This window comes from Planococcus citri, chromosome 4 (assembly GCF_950023065.1).
Source record: "Planococcus citri chromosome 4, ihPlaCitr1.1, whole genome shotgun sequence".
Taxonomy (NCBI): Eukaryota; Metazoa; Arthropoda; class Insecta; order Hemiptera; family Pseudococcidae; genus Planococcus; species Planococcus citri.
The window spans coordinates 20,024,886-20,047,467 of record NC_088680.1 but is presented as its reverse complement, the minus strand read 5'-3'; the positions used below and the strand labels follow the sequence as shown (position 1 = coordinate 20,047,467).

At 33.1% G+C, this 22,582-nt stretch overlaps 1 protein-coding gene and 1 long non-coding RNA gene across 5 annotated transcripts in view; both read right to left on the bottom strand.

The window, feature by feature from the left end:
• The window catches only part of LOC135842319 (Ig-like and fibronectin type-III domain-containing protein 1), a 315,844-nt gene that overhangs the window by 45,997 nt on the left and 247,265 nt on the right, over positions 1 to 22,582 (bottom strand). For all 3 annotated transcript variants that reach the window (XM_065359716.1, XM_065359715.1, XM_065359717.1), the window contains one exon: positions 15,059 to 15,277. In XM_065359716.1, the coding sequence (XP_065215788.1) occupies positions 15,059 to 15,277 (219 nt within the window). The remainder of the gene's footprint in view (positions 1 to 15,058; positions 15,278 to 22,582) is intronic.
• Positions 1 to 22,582, bottom strand: part of LOC135842327 (uncharacterized) — a 406,653-nt gene that overhangs the window by 162,933 nt on the left and 221,138 nt on the right. The window lies entirely within an intron of this gene.

Genomic DNA, 22,582 nt, shown 5'->3' with positions numbered 1-22,582 from the left:
CCAATTTCTCAACATTTTGATCAATTCTTACACAACTTTAGAATCATCTACATTTTGAGCAATTTTGATAGTTTTTAACAACTTTTTAATCAACTTGAAAAATTTATAAGTAATTTTTCGTCTGTTTTCTTTTTTGAACGGATTCTCCAACGTTTTGAATAATATTATGTATTTTGATATTGAAAAGGTTGCGTTCTCATAATTTTTCGAACTTTCCTCGAAACAAAAAAACTGGTTACAATTTTTATGAATATTCAACCTGTTGAGTTTTCAGAGAATGTCTTCTGACAGCAATTTATTGTGGAACGTTCAACTATACTTACAGAGATGAAAAATCAAATCAAATGGATTCCCCGATACAGATTTCATTTCTCAACTCGCGTGGGAGAAATCCTAAATCTAAAATTATCGACTATCACGGCAATTGACGAAACCAAAGAAGAAAGATGACAAAAAAAAATACATCGAAATACATTGAGAATTGATATTGAGACAACAGTTTCTTTTAAAATTAAGCGAGTCCTCAAAGAAGGGAGGGGGGATACAAAACATGAAATTCCAAGAAATTCAACATGGGTATGAATGTTGATGGTTTTTACATAGAATGCTGAATTTAATTTTCTGGGTGGTTGGATCCCAAGCCTTTTCATACATGTATGAAAGTGGGAATTTTATCAAAGGAGGAAAGTGAGGCCAATTTTTTGAATGCTTCTATTTTCAAGCCAAGGTACCAAGTACACGTGGTATTTTCCTATTCACACGTATTCCTCATTTTAATAGTTGTTTTCACGTTGAAAATACTAAAAAAAAAAAAAATGGAAAAATAGTAGTTATGAAACTTAGCATAACAATTTTTCATTACTTTTTTAAAATTTTAAATAAATTTTTATAGGTAATATTTGCTTGTATTTCATCATTTTCACTTTTTAGTGTGCGACCATTAAAAATTCAAACATGAACCTTCAAACAATACATTGGTGAACCAAAATTTAGATAAAAAAATATCAAAAAATTATTGCTCATTTTGTAAAAAAAAATACCATACAGAAAAATAATTCTTACTTTTATCACGAATTGCACCACACATTGAGTGATTAATACTACAAGATTAGTAAATTTTACCATGAGACTAATCAATTTTACGTAATTCTGCGTAAAATATATTTTTTGGCTGACATTTATCATGTACATATTTTGATAAGTAATTCATTATTAAAAAAAATTTCTGTGTATGTTTACAAAATTTTATGGGTTGACTAGCTGAACACAGTAAAATATAGTTGTCGTAAGTTGTCTTTTGTTCATTCAGCTCAGACATTTTTCTTTTAAATTCGCCACAAAATGAAGTTATACGATATTATACGAGTATTTGTTACTCATTCTGGCAGTAATTTTTACTTTGATGATATCCATTGAAGGATGCAACAATCAGTCACAGCCTTGCCAAACTGATGCCGATTGTTGCGGCAGCGGCAGCCCACCGGGAACAACCGGAATACATTGTGTAATCGCTACCAAGGGAAACGGAAAAGATAAGGTATGCGGATGTTTACCATGAAAGTCTTCAAATGGCCGAAATTCATCTTGAAAATTCACATAATGATTCATGTTCATAACTGTTTGATTGCTAATAAAACCTTTTCATCGACTGTTGGAGTTGAATTAATATTTTTACACAGGTATGTTCTCATTCAAGTGCCCTTCTAGCAGATGAACGTGATTTTTGATAATAACCTATACTTATCGAAATGTTTTTTACCCTCTACGATGAAATCTTCATTCTGGAGCAAATTTTCTAGTAGGTAAGTAAGTACCTAGGTACATACCTAATAATTATACGAATAAGAAGACTTTTTTAAAAACATTTGAGTTATTCCACGTCAATGCAATCGACTCGCGGTTAACTAAAGCAGGAGTAAGATATAGTCATAAGAAACCAAAAAAATGTCTTATTAAGGTGTTAGTTATCCATAAAGACAAATCAGCCATCAGACAAGTAGGTACGAAATTATCGCTTTTTAAAAATAATACATATTAAATATACCTACATTAATTGAAATTGAGCAAAATACCTATTCCCTAAAAAAAAACGAAATATGCTTTTGTATATGAAGAGTGATATTCCAAAACTCGCTTTGTCCATTTTCACAACTTTTCAGGATAGAGGAAAAACAGTTTCCCTTTAAACGGGTAAATTGGCTTTTTAGGCGAGCTTAGCACTTTATTTGGGTGGATTTATGATGTAGAAGTGTAGGTATACAATTCATCCACTAAATACTGCTGAAAAAAATTTCAATAAAAATGGACAAAGCGCGTCATGGAACATTATTTTTTTTAGTGAATCGGCTATTTAGGTGAGTTTAATACCTCATTTTGGTAGGTTGCTGATGTAGGAATGTGAGTTAATACTTCATCTACCAGGTACCTCTGAAAACCCAACTTTGATAAAAATGGACAAAGCGAGTTTTGGAATATCACTCTTCATTATGCTTTTATGGTGAAATATGCAAAAATTATGCTCTAACGAATTAGGCTCATTCATTTTATGTACTTGAAATTTCACGAATTGCGGAGATAATTGAAACATTCCCTATCTACAAAGCATACTCGTCAATGTCGCTATAAGCACGCAGGATGATACAAAAAGTTATTCGATGAATTCGGAAATATTGATTTCAAAATTTAATAAAATAGATTTTTTACAATTTTGATGAAAAAAAACTAATTTTAACGATGAAAAAAGTCAACACATTGTGGGAATTTTGACTTAAAAAACAGTGTTTTCCAGAATTTTCGGCAAAAAACAAGCCATTTTTAGCAATTTTCATAAAAAATAATAAGTATGTTGGAATTTTGCTTTGAAAAACTAGACTTTCCAGCAATTTTGATTAAAAAAAAAGTGGTTTTCTGCAATGGCAAAAAAAACACGAGTTTAGAAATTTTGAATTAAAAAAAAAAAAAAATTCAGATATTTTTCAAAATTTTGGCATAGACAGCATTTTTTTTTTTTTTTAATGTAAAAAAACCAGAGTTGGCGCGATTCCAGGAGCTTGAGAATCGGATTCCAAATGGTGTGATTCCACAAAATTTTGAGTCCCGATTCCGCTTATCAGATTCGCCAGATATAGGAATCCGAATCCGAATCGTAATTTTCGATTCCGATTCCTTTCGCGACTCCGATTCAGATTCCACTCACGACTCATCTTAGGATCCTCTCACAACTCCAACCAGATTCCTCTCACGACTCCAGCCAGATTCCCATCACAACTCCTTAAATTTCATAAAAATGAAGCATTGAAGATGAAATGAACATTCTAACAAACATTAGTAAATAAATATAAAGGCTCGCCGGTGTTATTTTTTTGTAGGAGTGGGGGGTGAGGCGTGGGGAGGGGGCAATTCTAAATTTTTCGTACATTATTGTGTAATATGTCGAATAATATGTTTTCGAAATCGTAGAATCCGAATTTGGAGTAATTTTTTTTGTAGGAGTGGAGGGTGAGGCGTGGGGAAAGGGAAAATTTCAAATTTCTCCTACATTATCCTTATCGTGTTATATGTCGAATAATATATTTTCGAGGTCGTAGAATTCGAATCCAGAGTCATTTTTTATGGTGAAGGTGGAAGGTGAGTCGTAGGTTCGCATGGGTGGGGCCCTCTCCCCAAACGGTGATACTTGAATAGCACTCGACCCTAAAAACTAGCTCAAGATTCGAATTCTGCGACCTTGAACACATATCAACCAACATGTTACACAATATTATAGGCAAAATTTGAAATTTCTCCTCTCCTCTTGCCTCGCCTCATACCCCTGCGAAAAAATAACCCCAGATTCGAATTGTACGACCTCAAAAACATATCAATCGACATATTACACATTAATATAGGCAAAATTTGTAATTTACTCTCTCTCCCCTTGACTCACCTCCCACCCCTACAAAAAAAAAATATCTCCAGATTCGAGTTCTACGACCTAGAAAATATATTATTCGACATATAACACGATAATGTAGGAGAAATTTGAAATTTTCCCTTTCCCCACGCCTCACCCCCCACTCCTACAAAAAAAATTACTCCAAATTCGGATTCTACGATTTCGAAAACATATTATTCGACATATTACACAATAATGTAGGAAAAATTCAAAATTTTCCCTCTCCCCACACCTCACTCCCTACTCCTACAAAAAAAATAACTGCAGATTCAGATTCTACGACCTTGAAAACATATCAATCGACATATTACACAATAATGTACGAAAAATTTAGAATTGCCCCCTCCCCATGCCTCACCCCCCACTCCTACAAAAAAAATAACTCCAGATTTGGATTCTACGACCTCGAAAACATGTTATTCGACATATTGCGCATCGATCAGGGTCGAATCCTAATAATACCAATTAATTTGTAGATTTTCTGACTTACCCCAAAGTGGGGTAAGTCAGAACAAGTTACATTTTATTCGATTGTGCGAAAGCTACTGCGACAATCGCGCTGAAATTTTCACCATAGGTTAAGAACCCTTATGGGAACCTACATACCAAATTTCAGCCATATTGGTTCATTAGTACGAGAGTAACAGCTGATCAAAGTTGAAATTGTGAAAAAACGTTCTGACTTCCCCCGGTGCACCTTATGTAAAATTTTCAACTCACCATGTTATTAGTAAAACAATGATAAATTCTAAATTCATCATTCAGATTCACTTTCACAACCACTTTTCAGCGCCAACCGGCAAAAATTAGATAAAAGAATATTTATGAAAATTACACTTTTTTGTATTTGTGCTTTTCAATTGAATTTGGGTGATTTCGTTCATTGTGAGAGTCTAGAGAATCGTAATGATGAGGAGTCGTGAGAATCGTAATGACTAATGAGGAGTCGCGAGAATTGTAATATCGGAGTTGAGAGAATCGAAATATCGGAGTCGCGAGAATCAAATTACCGGAATCGCGAATCATATTACATTTGCGATTCCTGCTTGAAAAGAGTCAGATTTCACATTTTTCGATTCATCTGTCAGGTGAATCGAAAATGGAATCCGATTCCGGAATCGGATTCATGCGATTCTCACGACTCCTTAAAAAAATCGGAATCGCGCCATCTCTGAAAAAAACTAATTTATTGCGATTTTGATGAAAAAACAACAAATTTTTGCGACGAAGAAAGTCGACAATTTCTTGAAATTGACAAAAAAAAAACAGTGCTTTCCGGTATTTTTGGTAAGAAACAAGCCATTATGGGCAATTTTGATAAAAAATAACCAGTCATTTTGATGATTCTGACAACAAAAATCGACTAATTTGTGATTTTTGATCTCATGTGATCGAACGTGTTTGAAATGAAAAATAAACTTTATAGCTTCAAAAATACCCTAAATTTCCAGATGAAAAATCGATTATCCGATTTCGAAAATCGACTCATTAGCGATTTTTGAATTTATATAATTTCAAAATGAAAAATCAATTTCATTTTCAAAAGTAAATTCTGGAACAAAAACGATCATGATTGAAAATCGATTAATCAAATTTCGAAAATCGATTCATTTGTGATTTTTGATCTATAATGAATAATGGTCAAACGTATTTGAAATTAAAAATAAATTTCATACAAAGTACCTAGGTACTTTTCGAAATAAATTTCCGAATGAAAAATCGATCATGATCGAAATTCAATAAATCGAGTTCCAAAAATCGACTAATTTGCGATTTTCAAACTCATATATGATAAAACTGGTTCAAAATGAAAAATCGATTTCATTTTCAAAAGTAAACTTCTGGAACAAAAATCGATCATGATTGAAAATCGATTATTCAAATTTCGAAAATCGATTCATTTGTGAATTTCGATCTAATGTGATCAAACATATTTGAAATTAAAAATAAATTTCATAGTCACACTAGGTACCTTCCGAAATAAATTTCCGAATGAAAAATCGATTGTGATCGAAAATCGATGAATCGAGTTCCAAAAATTAACTCATTTGCGATTTTCGATTCCATGCATGATCGAACATGTTTGAAGTGAGAAATCAATTTTATTTTTAAAAGTCACTTCTAGATCAAAAATCGATCATGAATGAAAATCGATAAATCGAATTTCGAAAATCGACTCATTTGTGATTTTCGATCTCGTGTGATCAAATGTGTTTGAAATTAAAAATAAATTTTATAGATAGCTTTTTCGAACTAAATTTCCGAATGAAAATCGATCATGATCGAAAATCGATGAATCGAGTTCCAAACATCGACTCATTCGCGATTTTCGATTCCATGCATGATCGAACATGTTCGAAGTGAGAAATAAATTTCATTTTCAAAAGTAAAAACATTTATTGATCAAAAATCAATCACGATTGAAAATCGACTCATTCGTGGTTTTCCATCTCACAATCGATCATTTTCAATATTGGTAAAATGAGTAGAATCTTTTGCAATTTTGGCCAAGTTTAACCCAAAAAAGACAAGTTTTTCTGCATGCAATTTTTGCAAAAAAATGATCTTTTCCTCACTTTTGGATATGCATTAGGTATGTTTTTAGGCTCTTTTGAACCAATTTCTCAACATTTTGATCAATTCTTACACAACTTTAGAATCATCTACATTTTGAGCAATTTTGATGGTTTTTAACAACTTTTTAATCAACTTGAAAAATTTATAAGTAATTTTTCGTCTGTTTTCTTTTTTGAACGGATTCTCCAACGTTTTGAATAATATTATGTATTTTGATATTGAAAAAGTTGCGTTCTAATAATTTTTCGAACTTTCCTCGAAACAAAAAAACTGGTTACAATTTTTATGAATATTCAACCTGTTGAGTTTTCAGAGAATGTCTTCTGACAGTAATTATTGTGGAACGTTCAACTATACTTACAGAGATGAAAAATCAAATCAAATGGATTCCCCGATATAGATTTCATTTCTCAACTCGCGTGGGAGAAATCCTAAATCTAAAATTATCGACTATCACGGCAATTGACGAAACCAAAGAGGAAAGATGACAAAAAAAATACATCGAAATACATTGAGAATTGATATTGAGACAAAAGTTTCTTTTAAAATTAAGCGAGTCCTCAAAGGAGGGAGGGGGGGATACAAAACATGAAATTGAAGGGTTTAATTCCAAGTCGGCCTAAGTCCATTTTTTCCGTTTCGAGAAAAACACAAATAAGTGTTTTTCTCGTCCTTCCGCTTCAATAATAAATGATGTGATTATATGGTTGTGAAGCTTGATCTTTCTGCTTTAAAGTACCGTATTGGTATTTTTTTAATTTTGCGTATTTTCAGCTCCAGAGCGCGTCAAACAGTCAGAAAAAGTGGACTTAGGCCCATTTGGAATTATCTGATGTTAAAAATTTCGAAAAAGAGCTGAAAAACGCGTTTTTTCAAAAAAAAATTCACGAATCATTAATTTAATACATTTCTGAAACAATTTCATTCGAAGCACCTTCAAATTTTGTCTCTCGAAAATCGTTGAAAAACTTGAAAAAAACCGGCACAACCGCACTTGTATACAAATACTCTTAAAAAATGTATGATTTAGGCCACTTTGGAATAATCAGCTGTTTTTTTGAGTCGGCAAAACAGCGCTCCTGAGCGAAAAAAGTAACGCCAGGTGTTGGGACAAGGTGATAAAGGTGTTAACCGACCTGTACCACCAGATGGCGCTGCTAACTCAAAAATGATAAAAATGGACTTAGGCCGACTTGGAATTAAACCCTTCAATTCCAAGAAATTCAACATGGGTATGATGGGTATGAATGTAGAGGTTTTTTAGAATGCTGAATTTAATTTTCTGGGTGGTTGGATCCCAAGCCTTTTTCATACATGTATGAAAGTGGAAATTTTATCAAAGGAGGAAAGTGAGGCCAATTTTTTGAATGCTTCTACTTTCAAGCCAAGGTACCAAGTACACGTGGTATTTTCCTATTCACACGTATTCCTCATTTTAATACCTAGTTGTTTTCACGTTGAAAATACTAAAAAAAAAAAAAAAAAAATGGAAAAATAGTAGTTATGAAACTTAGCATAACAATTTTTCATTACTTTTTTTAAAGAGCATTCCCGGGTAAGATAGTGAAATCGGCACTTTCTCCGATTTGGTTGAAACTTACCCAAAATGTTAGTTTGGATGTAAAATCATCCCAAAATTTTTTTTGAGCCGACCCCCCCACCCCCACCCGAGAAATGTGCCCATACGTGCTCAAAATTCAAAATTCTCGTTCTCCGGAGGGAGTGGTCCAAAAATTTTGAAACTTTCACAGAAAATAGTCACTAGGTAGGTGCGTGTGTGGAATTTTTTTTGATAAAAAAAATTCATATTTAGGGGGTTTTTGGGGGGGTTCAAAATTTAAAAAATTCGTAGAAAAAAAACGGGGAGGGTACCCTCTCTGAAATTTTTTCAGAAATTGAATTACACCCTAAGGTATAACATATAATTTTCCCAAGGCCCCAAAGGGGGGTGCAACATGGTCAAAAAAAAGAAAGTTTGAAAAAAAGCATGATCTCCAGTACTACCGCGCGTTTTGTCAACACGGTTCCACGATACCACCATGAGAAAACATCACCTATCGCGCGCTCTCAAACTTGGATTTTTTTTGAGAATCCTATTGATATACCATAATTGCCATCAGTGGGTTTTTCGGTGAATATTTTCTAGGGTGGTATGGTGAATAACAGAGGTATACCTACAAGAATTTTCAACCCTCCCCCTTCATATTTACCTCTCAAAATTGCGTTTTTCAACTTATTTTATCAAAATTCAAAATTTCCGTTCTCCGGAGGGGGTGGTCCAAAAATGTTGTAACTTTCACAGAAAATACTCACTACGTAGGTGCGTGTGTGTAATTTTTTTCGAAAAAAATTTCATATTTGGGGGGTTTGGGGGGGGGTTCAAGATTTCAAAAATTCGTAGGATAAAAACGGGGAGAGTACCTTCTGCGAAATTTTTTGAGAAATTCAGTTACACCTTTGGGTATAACATATATTTTTCACGGAGCTCAGAACTCGGTGCAACATGCTCAAAAAAATTAAAATCTGTCAAAAAAACGTGATTTGTCATCATTTTTTACCGTTTTTTGACTCTCAAGGTCAGAATTTTTGGAAAAAATAAAATTTTAAGCAACGTACGTAAAAATACACGAAAATTACAATTTTTAATATTTGAGCCACAACTGTAGGTACCTAACTACAACAAACGATCACCTACATTGCATAGCTGCTCAATATTGAATTTTTGATGAAAAACCATCACTCTATATAATAATGTACTCAATTTTTCAATGTGTTACTCATGGCAGTGATCATATGCTTACACTCTAGTTGATGAATCTTCTTGAGTATATTATGAGTGCAAAAAATTCAACAAGTACCAAGTATTAGTGTAGCCTAAGTACCTATTTTCATTTTTTTTTTTTTTTTTTTGGAAAAAACTTATGTGAGTTGATTTTACGTTTTGAAGTACATATAAAAAAATTTTGAACAAAAAAAGAAAATTATAATTCACCATACCACCCTAGAAAATATTCACCGAAAAACCCACTGATGGCAATTATGGTATATCAATAGGGTTCTCAAAAAAAATCCAAGTTTGAGAGCGCGCGATAGGTGATGTTTTCTCACGGTGGTATCGTGGAACCGTGTTGACAAAACGCGCGGTAGTACTGGAGATCATGCTTTTTTTCAAACTTTCTTTTTTTTGACCATGTTGCACCCCCCTTTGGGGCCTTGGGAAAATTATATGTTATACCTTAGGGTGTAATTCAATTTCTGAAAAAATTTCAGAGAGGGTACCCTCCCCGTTTTTTTTCTACGAATTTTTTAAATTTTGAACCCCCCCAAAAACCCCCTAAATATGAATTTTTTTTATCAAAAAAAATTCCACACACGCACCTACCTAGTGACTATTTTCTGTGAAAGTTTCAAAATTTTTGGACCACTCCCTCCGGAGAACGAGAATTTTGAATTTTGAGCACGTATGGGCACATTTCTCGGGTGGGGGTGGGGGGGTCGGCTCAAAAAAAATTTTGGGATGATTTTACATCCAAACTAACATTTTGGGTAAGTTTCAACCAAATCGGAGAAAGTGCCGATTTCACTATCTTACCCGGGAATGCTCTTTAAAATAAATTTTTATAGGTAATATTTGCTTGTACGTATTTCATCATTTTCACTTTTTAGTGTGCGACCATTAAAAATTCAAACATGAACCTTCAAAAAATACATTGGTAAACCAAAATTTAGATAAAAAAATATCAAAAAATTATTGCTCATTTTGTAAAAAAAAATACCATACAGAAAAATAATTCTTACTTTTATCACGAATTGCACCACACGTTGAGTGATTTATACTACAAGATTAGTAAATTTTACCATAAGACTAATCAATTTTACGTAATTCTGCGTAAAATATATTTTTTGGCTGACGTTTATCATGTATTTTGATAAGTAGGTAATTCTTATTTAAAAAAATTTCTGTGTATGTTTACAAAATTTTTTGGGTTGATTAGCTGAACACAGTAAAATATAGTTGTCATAAGTTGTCTTTTGTTCATTCAGCTCAGACATTTTTCTTTTAAATTTGCCACAAAATGAAGTTATACGATCGCGATATATACGTGTATTTGTTACTCATTCTGGCAGTAATTTTTTCTTTGATGATATCCATTGAAGGATGCAACAATCAGTCACAGCCTTGCCAAACTGATGCCGATTGTTGCGGCAGCGGCAGCCCACCGGGAACAACCGGAATACATTGTGTAATCGCTACCAAGGGAAACGGAAAAGATAAGGTATGCGGATGTTTACCATGAAAGTCTTCAAATGGCCGAAATTCATCTTGAAAATTCACATAATGATTCATGTTCATAACTGTTTGATTGCTAATAAAACCTTTTCATCGACTGTTGGAGTTGAATTAATACCCTCTACGATGAAATCTTCATTCTGGAGCAAATTTTCTAGTAGGTAAGTACGTACCTAGTTACCTAATAATTATACGAGTAAGAAGACTTTTTCAAAAACATTTGAGTTATTCCACGTCAATTCAATCGACTCGCGGATAACAAAAGCAGGAGTAAGGTATAGTCATAAGAAACCAAAAAAATGTTATCCATAAAGACAAATCAGCCATCAGGCAAGTAGGTACGAAATTATCGCTTTTTAAAAATAATACATAATTATATATACCTACATACATTAATTGAAATTGAGCAAAATATTCCCTAAAACCCGCTAAAAACATAAAATAATGCTCTAAAAACGTAAAATAATTCCCTAAAAATACCGAAATATGCTTTTATGGTAAAATATGCCAAAATTATGCTCTAACGAATTAGGCTCATTCATTTTACTTGAAATTTCACGAATCGCGGAGATAATTGAAAAATTCCCTATCTCCTATGCACACAAAAAATATGCTCCAGCATATAAAAATTTGAGCTCCACTAATGACATTCTGAGAAATGCACAAAATCATTCGAAAATGACTTCTACAAGTTTTTAGTAAAATTTCCCCACCGCCAGGCCCCCTCCCAAAAATATAATCAAAATCACCTATGTGAATGACTCGTCGATGTCGCTATAAACACACAGGATGATACAAAAAGTTATTCGATGAATTCGGAAATATTGATTTCGAAATTTAATAAAATAGATTTTTTGCAATTTTGATGAAAAAAAATTAATTTTAACGATGAAAAAAGCCAACACTTTATGGGAATTTTGACCAAAAAAAAACAGTGTTTTCCGGAATTTTCGGCAAAAAACAAGCAATTTTTAGCAATTTTCATAATAAATAATATGTTGGAATTTTGCTTTGAAAAACTAGACTTTCCAGCAATTTTGATAGAAAAAGTGGTTTTCTGCAATGGCGAAAAAAACAAGAGTTTGGGCATTTTGAATTGTTAAAAAAAAAAAACAGATATTTTTCAAAATTTTGGCATAGACAGTAGTTTTTTTTTCAAGATGTAATAAAACTAATTTATTGCGATTTTTATGAAAAAAAAACAAATTTTTGCGACAAAAAAAGTCGATAATTTCTCGAAATTTTGACCAAAAAAACAGTGTTTTCCGGAATTTTTGGTAAAAAACAAGCCATTATGGGCAATTTTGATGAAAAATAACCAGTCATTTTGATGATTCTGACAACAAAAATCGACTAATTTGTGATTTTCGATCTCGTGTAATCAAACGTGTTTGAAATGAGAAATGAATTTTATAGCTTCAAAAATACTCTAAATTTCCAGATGAAAAATCGATTAATCGAATTTCGAAAATCGACTCATTAGCGATTTTTGAATTTATACAATTTCAAAATGAAAAATCAATTTCATTTTCAAAAGTAAATTCTGGAACAAAAATCGATCATGATTGAAAATCGATTAATCGAATTTTGAAAATCGATTCATTTGTGATTTTCGATCTATAATGATCAAACGTATTTGAAATTGAAAATAAATTTCATACTAGGTACATCCCGAAATAAATTTCCGAATGAAAGATCGATCGTGATCAAAATTCAATAAATCGAGTTCCAAACATCGACTCATTTGCGATTTTCGATCCCATGCATGATCGAACATGTTCGAAGTGAGAAATCAACTTTATTTTCAAAAGTCAACTCCTAGATCAAAAATCGATCATGATTGCAAATCGATTAATCGAATTTCGAAAATCGACTCATTTGTGATTTTCAATCTTGTGTGATCAAATGTATTTGAAATTAAAAATAAATTTCATACTAGGTACCTTCCGAAATAGATTTCCGAATGAAAAATCGATTGTGATCGAAAATCGATGAATCGAGTTCCAAACATCGACTCATTTGCGATTTTTGATCCCATGAATGATCGAACATGTTCGAAGTGAGAAATCAACTTTATTTTCAAAAGTCAACTCCTAGATCAAAAATCGATCAATCGAATTTCGAAAATCGACTCATTTGTGATTTTCAATCTTGTGTGATCAAATGTATTTGAAATTAAAAATAAATTTTATAGATAGCTTTCGAACTAAATTTCCGAATGAAAATCGATCATGATCGAAAATCGATGAATCGAGTTCCAAACATCGACTCATTTGCGATTTTCGATTCCATGCATGATCGAACATGTTCGAAGTGTGGAATAAATTTCATTTTCAAAAGTAAAAACATTTATTGATCAAAAATCGATCACTATTGAAAATCGACTCATTCGTGATTTTCCATCTCACAATCGATCATGTTCCATATTGGTAAAATGAGTAGAATCTTTTGCAATTTTGGCCAAGTTTAACCCAAAAAAGACAAGTTTCTCTGCATGCAATTTTTGCAAAAAAATGATCTTTTCCTCACTTTTGGATATGCATAGGTATGTTTTTAGGCTCTTTTGAACCAATTTCTCAACATTTTGATCAATTCTCACACAACTTTAGAATCATCTACTTCTACATTTTGAACAATTTTGATGGTTTTTAACAACTTTTTTTTATCAACTTGAAAAATTTGTAAGCAATTTTTCATCTGTTTTCTTTTTTGAACGGATTCTCCAACGTTTTGAATAATATTATTTTAATATTGAAAAGGTTGCGTTCTCATAATTTTTCGAACTTTCCAAAACAGGTTACAACTTTTATGAATTTTCGACCAATTGAATTTTCAAGGAATGCCTTCAGACAGTAATTGTGGAACGTTCAACTACACTCACAGAGATGAAAAATCAAATCAAACGGATTCCCCGATATAGATTTTATATTTTCTCAACTCGCGTGGGAGAAATCCTAAATCTAAAATTATCGACTATCACGACAACGACAATTGACGAAACCAAAGAGGAAAGATGACGAAAAAAATATACGTCGAAATACACAGATACAAGTACCTAGATACTCAAATACTCATTCTTTTTCGGCAAAATATTTTTGCTCCACTTTTCACAGCGAAGGGTAGGTAAAAGTATAAAGATGAGAACACTAACGCGTGTAGATTCTCTAAATACATCTTTCCCCTTGAAACCACGTGCACGTATCACTCGAGCTTGCAGCTTATTTACATAGACACTCGACGACAAGTCTTATAAAACACGGCGTTATTATACCACCATAAAGAATATCCCCTATTTTTTTTCTTCGAGCTTTTTTTTTCTTTCATTCAAACCCTCTCTATACATTTAAGGATATAAGGAACTCACTTCATTATTATATTTTTCTCAACATAACTACGATGAGGATGGGCACACGATGCGATATAGTATATCTATATACGATAAAAATTTGTAAACGCTTTGTAAAAATAGTCGAATTTACCGTTCGACGAACCCGGTTTCGATATTCGTTTAATATGTAATTTCAATACCTACACAACTACGTACATGGAAGAAGGAAGAATGATCGATGTCAACGCGCGCGAATAAATTCGCCAGCCAAAAAGAGCGAATAAATGTTGTACGATTATTGAAAATACGCGACAAAGGTATACACTTTGTTCGGCTTTGCAAAATATTCCGTCGAGCTTATACCGACGAGAACGTGTAGGTGAAGAGGTAGCAGGAGGGGCGAGTCGATTCGAAATAAACTATTTTTCGCAATATCGTTGCCGAATAAAAATGTAAATACGAAAAAAGAAAATCTCCGAGTGAAATAAGCACGAGCAGCGAGGAGAAAATCACGTTAGAACAATAAGAGAACGAACCACTTTAAGCAGCTCTCCGGTACAAAGGAAATGATACTTTTAATACTACAGCCAGCAGGCAGTAAGTATTTATGAATTTTCATTCGTGAAATTAGTTGGGTAAAGTGCCTCGAATAGTAAGTATATTTTTTTGGCAAAGAATGGTTGTACAAGATTTTGTACACAGCAATGAGATTTCCTAAAAGATGGATAGAAATGTGAGCAGATCCCTACCCCCTCCCTCCGCTCAAAACTATCTTCATCGGCGTTAAAATTGATTAAAATATTCGAAATATCAAAGAATAAATCGATTCATATCGATCACGAATAATTAAACGAATAATCCTCAAAATTAAATTATTCAAAACTCAAATTAATCTAGAACAAAATTTAAAAAATGAAAAATTACTCACCTTCATCGTGTAAAATATGAAACCTCCGATCACCGGTCACTCTCGTATCGCCGGCTGTCAAGACTCGCTTGCTGTGACGATCGCGATCCTCCATCTTCCACATGACCGTATTATCGGCAGCTCCTCGTATCACACATGTTAGAAGAGCATCGTCACCTTCGTACACGTGCACCGTTCCTCGGGCGCCACTTTCGTCGGCGCTAGGCGTTTTCGCTCCATCTGTAAACATTTCAATAAGCGATAGAAAATTATTTACGGCGGAACGAGTATGAATACTTATTAACGTAGGTGTGCGGCCGAAGGTATCCTACGAATCGAAGGAGCTACGTATAATGTGGGCGAGGATAAGGTAAACAACTAAACATGGTGTAGTTCATAACACCGCATTAACGAGTTAAATTAAATGTCAATGCACTGTGGCACTTTTTAATCACGTTTCGTGGCTAAAAACGCGATAAAGTTTAATAAACCTTTTTGGGAAGGTGAAGGTAACTATAGTTACTTTGAAATTTGTCGTACTACTTGAAGCATGTTCCAAGGTAATGAGAATAAAACACAAGCACAATGTCTCAATTTTATACGTATCAGATAGACAAAGATTAACTAAACCAAGTCCCTAAATTTCAAAAAAAAGGGAGGATCCCAGATGACAAAAAATAAAAATAAATCGAAAAAGTAAGCAAAAATACATCATTAGCCAAAATTTCTAGTCCTAAAGTGTATTTTTCGATTTTTGGGGAATTTTTGGAAACCAAAGGGCTAAAAAATTCAAAAATGGGGAAAAATCAAAACTTGACCAAATTAATGCAGAATGCTGAAATTTGGCATATAACTTATTTTCGACCCCCTGAATCGATTGGAAATGGCTTCGAACCGAATTTGAGCTTCTCTGGAGCCTCCAGCAAATTTTTGAAAGTTGAAATTTCCATAAAATTAAGAATACCTACCCAATGAAGTTGGGAAGCTAAAATTTACTTCAGTCTAATTTCAATATGCTGAGTCGATTGAAGGCAGTTCCAAACTATGCTAAAGTCTCTGGCTATATTTTGGAGATTCTAGATTTTCTAAAAATGCCATAAAAGTCGTACAAATTGGAGAAATGTCTAAAATAAGGATCCGAACTGGCAAAAACTTATTTTGGAAAAATGATGCTCAAGTTATAATCGGGCCTTTTTTTATATTTTTCCTGTGGGACATGGGGGGGGGGGCGATATTGAATTGAAGTTGCAAGTTCCTAATTTTCATACCCCCACCCTCTCCCGGCCACTGTGTTTTGACAAAAAAATCAAAAGACCTAAATTATTTTTTTAATTAAATATTTTTGGAAATTTATAAAAAAGTAACTTTTGTTTTAATTTAAGTACAAGCTAAGTAGAAGTACTAAGGAACGAACTTGAATGCTAAATTTTAGATTCAGAGCAATTTTCAAATTTTCATCAAATTTTTGTTGTAATTCTGATTTAATTTTCGCACTTTAGACGCTTGAAATAAAAAATTTTTATCACTTTTTTTTTGCTGTTTAAGTAGCTAGGTAATAATGTTTCATAATTCAAAATTTTCAATGTGGCAACCTTGATAGATTTTGTATTTGGATAATTTTGACCTAAAAAAAAATTCAAAATTTTTTTGCAAAAGGTACTTTTTTCAGGGTGTCTACCAAAATTTAATTTTCAAAAATAGCGACTTTTCGCGACTTTTAGCGACTTTTTTCAGTTAAAAGTACCTCCCCCCCCCAAAAAAAATTCCAACAAAAAAAATGTTTTTTTTACCAATCGCCATCAACTAAAAATAAGAAAAGTTTTTAAAATTTGAAGTTTGGACAATTTATAGCGACTTTTTGGTATTTTTGGCGAAAATCGCGACCTTTTCGCGACTTTAGCGCCCTATTTTCAAAATCGCGACTTTTAACGCTATAGCGACCTGGTAGACACTCTGTTTTTTTTTAATTTAAAAAAAATTCTTTCACCCTTTTTAAAACAATTTTTATGGCAATTTTTCAATAGTTTTCAACTTTCCTTTGGCGGTCTGCGTCCCCCGCGTCCCCTTAAAAAAAGCCCTCGTTATAATTCAGACGGTTTATGTGACACTTTTTTAAAAATCTGGAATTTGCGAAGTATGGCTGGAGGCTCCAAAACAGCTCAGAAACACCTTCAATCGACTCAGCATATTGAATTTATGGTATCCAGAAGATTTCAGCTTTCCAACTTCATTGAGTGAAATGTGAAAATTTCAATTTTCAAAAATCTGCAGGAGGCTTCAGAATTGTTTAAAACCGTTCGAAACTTTTTTCAATCTATTCGGGGAAGGGAGGGATGTCGAAAATCAGGCACATATTAAATTTCAGCTTTTTAGATCAATTTAGTAAAATTTTGATTTTTTTTTCATTTTTGGGCCAAATTAGATTTTTAAAAATTCACCAAAAAATCGAAAAATACATTTCAGCTTCTTAAATTTTGACTACTGATGGTTTTTTGTATGCTTTTTTTGATAGTTTTGTCCAGTTCAAAATTTTTCTGTTTACAAAAGCAAGGTTTTAAAATTTTTTAAAATTTAAACTTTTTCTTCAAAAATTATTGAAAAAAGATGAATAATTATCCAAGTGACAAAAGTCGTGAAAAATCAACATTTTGAATCAAAAATGGCGTAAAAAATTAGGATCCATGGCAAAAATGAATTTTTGGGAACATTTAAAGTTCTACTTCAAAAGTTTGAAAAGATGTGGAATTCTATGATCTCACAATAAGTAAAAGAAATGGAGCCAGGGAAGAAACATTGAGAGGTTTCATCTCATGATGTTAGGCCATGTTTAAGGGAAGTTTTGAGGGAAAGAGGTTCGAAAGGGAAGGATAGAAAAAATAGGGCAATATTCAAACTTGACGTCGTCAAATCAGCTACAATCAATAAATAAGTATACAACTTCACTTTGAAAATCTTTCAGATTTTTGATCAAATTTAGGAGTTGATGTTCCTTTGGGGATATGTTTAATCCGAAAAATATTTATAGATATTCAAACTCAACGACCTCGAGTTAGTAGGAATCAACATGTCACAACACATTTTCATAATTTTTCAAAAATTTGACCAAGATTAGAAGATGCCCAGAGAGGCAAAGAGGGGTTGCATTTAACAATCAGCTTCTTCAAAAATTTCACGCCGATTTCAATGTTCGGTATTTGGGGGGGGGGGGGTTCAGAGGGGTTATCAGAATGAAAAATTGAACTTTTACCCTGGAATTTCAAATTCGGGCTTTTCGAATTTAATTTTTTGTACTTTCAAATCCACAAAAAAAATGCTCTTCAATCACAAATGAAACCCTAATTCATCCTGCATCGACTACGAATTCTCCCCTACTTCTTTTCAAAATACAATATTTAAGTACATATCCTCAAAAGAAACACTTTCCACTTTCCTACTAAAAAGCATATAATCTTGATCACGTTTCCTCACAAAAGATAAGTAGTGTTCTTAGATTCGTATAGCTTCTAATACTTATGTATAGGTAGGTAAAGCGCCAACATTTAAACGCTTTACCATTCCAGACAATTAGCCGCTTCGCCTCTCAGCTTGTTAAACACTCGTACTCGGCGACAAAACAATTCTACTTTTTTTTCTTCCTTAGGTACTTTTCAGTTCATCCGAGCCGCGTCTTATTTCGTTCAAAAGGTCAGCACGATACACAGCACAGACGTTCGTACTACACAGAGCAATGAAAACATTCACCGTAGCTAGCTTTTTATACCGTGTACAGGCAGCAGATAGGTACACTAAAAACTTGAAAGATGGAAGACAATTTCTAAGTAAAATTAATACCCTTTTTACAGCTGTACAAAAGCTTTACCTGTAAAGCCTTTTCTTTTTCTTTTAATGCTTCACCAGATGTAATATCCCAAATGAATTCCAAAACGAGAGAAAAAATATACCTATATAAAAAAACGCGCCAAAAGCATTACTATTAACAAGAAACAGAAAGAACCTCTGTGAGAAAATCTGCAGCACAAATTACACCTGCTTTTCTCTTACGGGCTTTTTCTCAAAATTCAAAGCAACAGTTAATTATTTATTTTACATTTTCAATCGCTAATTGCTCCCTTGGTTAATTACACTCGATTTATAATTACCTAGCTAGCTACTCGTACATTTGCGAGATGAAGGAGAAGAAATTCTCTTTGTTATTAACTAAATCAATATGCGAATCGCGAAAGAAAGCGAATTTATAGCAATTTTTTATTTGAATCGTATTCTTCGAGTAAAAATGGACTAGGTACATAGAGGGTTTTTTAGAATAAAAGCTCGTGCAAAAAACGAGCATGGATCGAGATACCAAAAAAAAGTGAAGTAGATGAACACTTTTTTTTTTTAAATCTCTCAGTAATAATTAATTTTTTTTTGAGTGATGTGCTCATCACAAGAACTGAATTAGCTTTAAAGAATAAATACTTGTAACGCTCTGAAAAATTGAAATGAGTTGGAAACCTGAAAAAACTGGAGAAAAGGAAACACCCTACACCACTAATGAATGTAGTACATACATAACATAAAAACAAGAATCTGACAAACGCCCACCAAAACAGGAAGTGACATGATAAGGAGTGGGGATAGGAAGCTGAGGAGCAAGAACAGACTCTCTCAATAGAATCTTAAAAACAACTTTCCTTGTCAAATCAGAAATAACAATCAGATAGGAACCTCCACAATGAGGTGAAATGAAAATAAATCGATGTTATATAATACAAGTTATCTACCTGATAGATATTTAAGCGACACAGTGATAATGAATCACTAAATTTAGAATTTGTTCAACGAGATATGTGAATTCATTATTCATAATGGAAATGAAACAACTTACAGGAAACTGTTTTTGATATTAAAAGTTTATCAGTAACAGATGTCGATTACACGTTTCCCATTTTTGATTAGTTGTTTCATACGTACCTATTAGAGATAAAAAATTGCATTCCTACCTAAATGACACACTAATTTTTGGTATCAGTATTTGTTTTACCTATAAAACATTTCATTTATCAACTCGTTATTCGGTCTCATCACACTTTAAAGTTGATTTTGTCTTTGCTGCAGTTATTTTATAAAATAAGTTACCAACAAGTGACGGTAGCTTACAAATTGAAAAGAAGAACTAATCCTATCTACCAATGTTATTTCATCACACAGGTAACAAAATTAAATTATTATTTAGATCATTTTTCTAATTTGTGATACATATCTCGAGATCTTACATCACATTCATTTTCAGACGCTGAAACTTTCACCCACAACACCTAGGTATACTAACTGAAAAATGGTAGACACAGTATGGGATACGCAGAAAATACTAAAACTTGTGGAACAAGTCGCAGTCATTCCTTCAAGTATCTGTTTAATTATTCATCTTTATAAATTTTTCCAAAATGGCAAGATTCCAGCCCAAAGCTTCGCAACTAAAACCCTCACATTTTATTGTTTTCTTCTGTTATTGTACAATGCGTTTGCAGCGCCAACATATCTTTTTGAAGTACTACCAGCAAATTTAAAATCGGATAAATTTGAAGAACGTTATTTCATCTACATAACATTATCATTGACATTTTTCAAGTTCATTATTGCTCTGGATTTATGCTGGTGTTTTCGAAAAATCGCTCTGTACTCCCAACGTCCTTCATCAGGTGGTCAGAACATAAAATGCCTCATTTACTGTGTTTTAGGGATAGGCATTCCTTTACTTTGTATGTTAATGTTAGCTCGATGCATCAGTGATGACAAGAATGCTTACGAGTATTATATGGAAGTGATATTATCCATTATTCGTGTCCTTCGTTTGGTTCCAATTATCGGTGCATTATGGTACATACGATTGGCTAGTATTGATAGAAATGACATATGGTCTAGGTTCCCTCTGCATGTACGCCTTCTCACAATGCTTGGTGGCATAGCTGCCTTCTTCAGTGTTATACAACTATGTCTAATAATTCAGATTGAATTTTTTCCATCAGATAACACCTCTCACACTGAATCAAAGTTTCATTCGATCAGGGAGTATACATTTTGTAGAATACAACAAACTGGTATTGTTTTTGAAGGTATTGTTACTGCGATATTTTTCACATTCAAAAAAGATACATTTCGATCAATCCCTGTTTATCAGTAAGTTGGTTGATCTCGCAAAGAGACATGGTGGCTTCAGTAATAATCTCTAAAGATATTTCCATTGGCGATTATCAATTCTGGGCCAATTTCTAGATTTCTATTTCACATTCACTGTTCATACTCGCATTAAATTTCTTAGAAATGAGTTATCTCATCATTTACATTATTTTATTTTGAAGATTCCCTAATCAAGATCTTGTTTATGAAACTTTGTACTTGAGCAAAGCTTGCCCCACACAGATGCTGCAGATAATTTTTTCAAACTATCATGATTATGGTGATATCACAATACTAACAACTTGTGATATTTTCTGCAAGGATCCATATTGTGCAACAGGAAATTCACGCTAAAAACTGGAGGGAGATTGTCGTGTTTACGAAGTAAGCTCCACCCATAGTTTTGACACGCGCAGTGTCTAATTTTTTGCATTCACTTTAGCAATTCTTGGGGGGGGGGAAATATTGCAAGTTGTTACTATCATGAATCACGATAATTGTGATAGCTCATTTATTCAATCAATCAATTCAATTAGGTACCGTGATATGTATTTAATATCATCACTTCATCAGCATCACTCATCTGCCCTCAACATCTAGTTGGGTCACAATTAGACTTATCATAGTGCCACTACAATCTACATTATAAAGACTAGGTGTTCAGGAGCTTGCATTTTCTTACTGCTTATTCCATTCTACACAATTAAAAGGTAGCATTTTCAATCAGCTGTCATAAATTCAAAGTTGGTTCTACACCTACCTACTTCTTCTAGTGGCACCAAATCAGTCATTATGACATATAAAATCAAAATAGATGGTCTCTCCAGGCTCCAACAACCCACATTCCATTGTGACTCCCTCCTTTCTTATGAACTAATCAGAAGACTGATCTGTATGCATTCTAGTTCCTCTGTTGGATTCTCATTTCCCATTCAATTTCCAAAGAATAGGTATATTTGTCAGTTTATTGATAAGATTTATTTTATTGTGATGATAAAACTACTTTATAAGTGTTCTTTTGTTTTTGAATTAATAGATTAAAATGTTGATGTTTATTTTAAGTAAGCATTTCATTAAAATGTTATGCATGTTACCTTGACTTTTTCATTTTGATATAGGCCTATTTGGCCAGTTTGTCACACATAAAATCTATTAATACTTACAACACACCATAGTGTTGAATTATTGGGAATGTTTTTTTAGGTACATATGAAAACAACTGTATTTCTAAACACAACATAGAGCTGCATACGAATATACAGTCGGCCCCGCTTATTATGGATCCGCTTAATAAAATCACCCTCAAATGGCTTGGTCCCGATTTTTTGTACCTAATTACACAGAAAATCACTCGTTTAATGTAATCAAACTCCCCGCTTAGCAGAA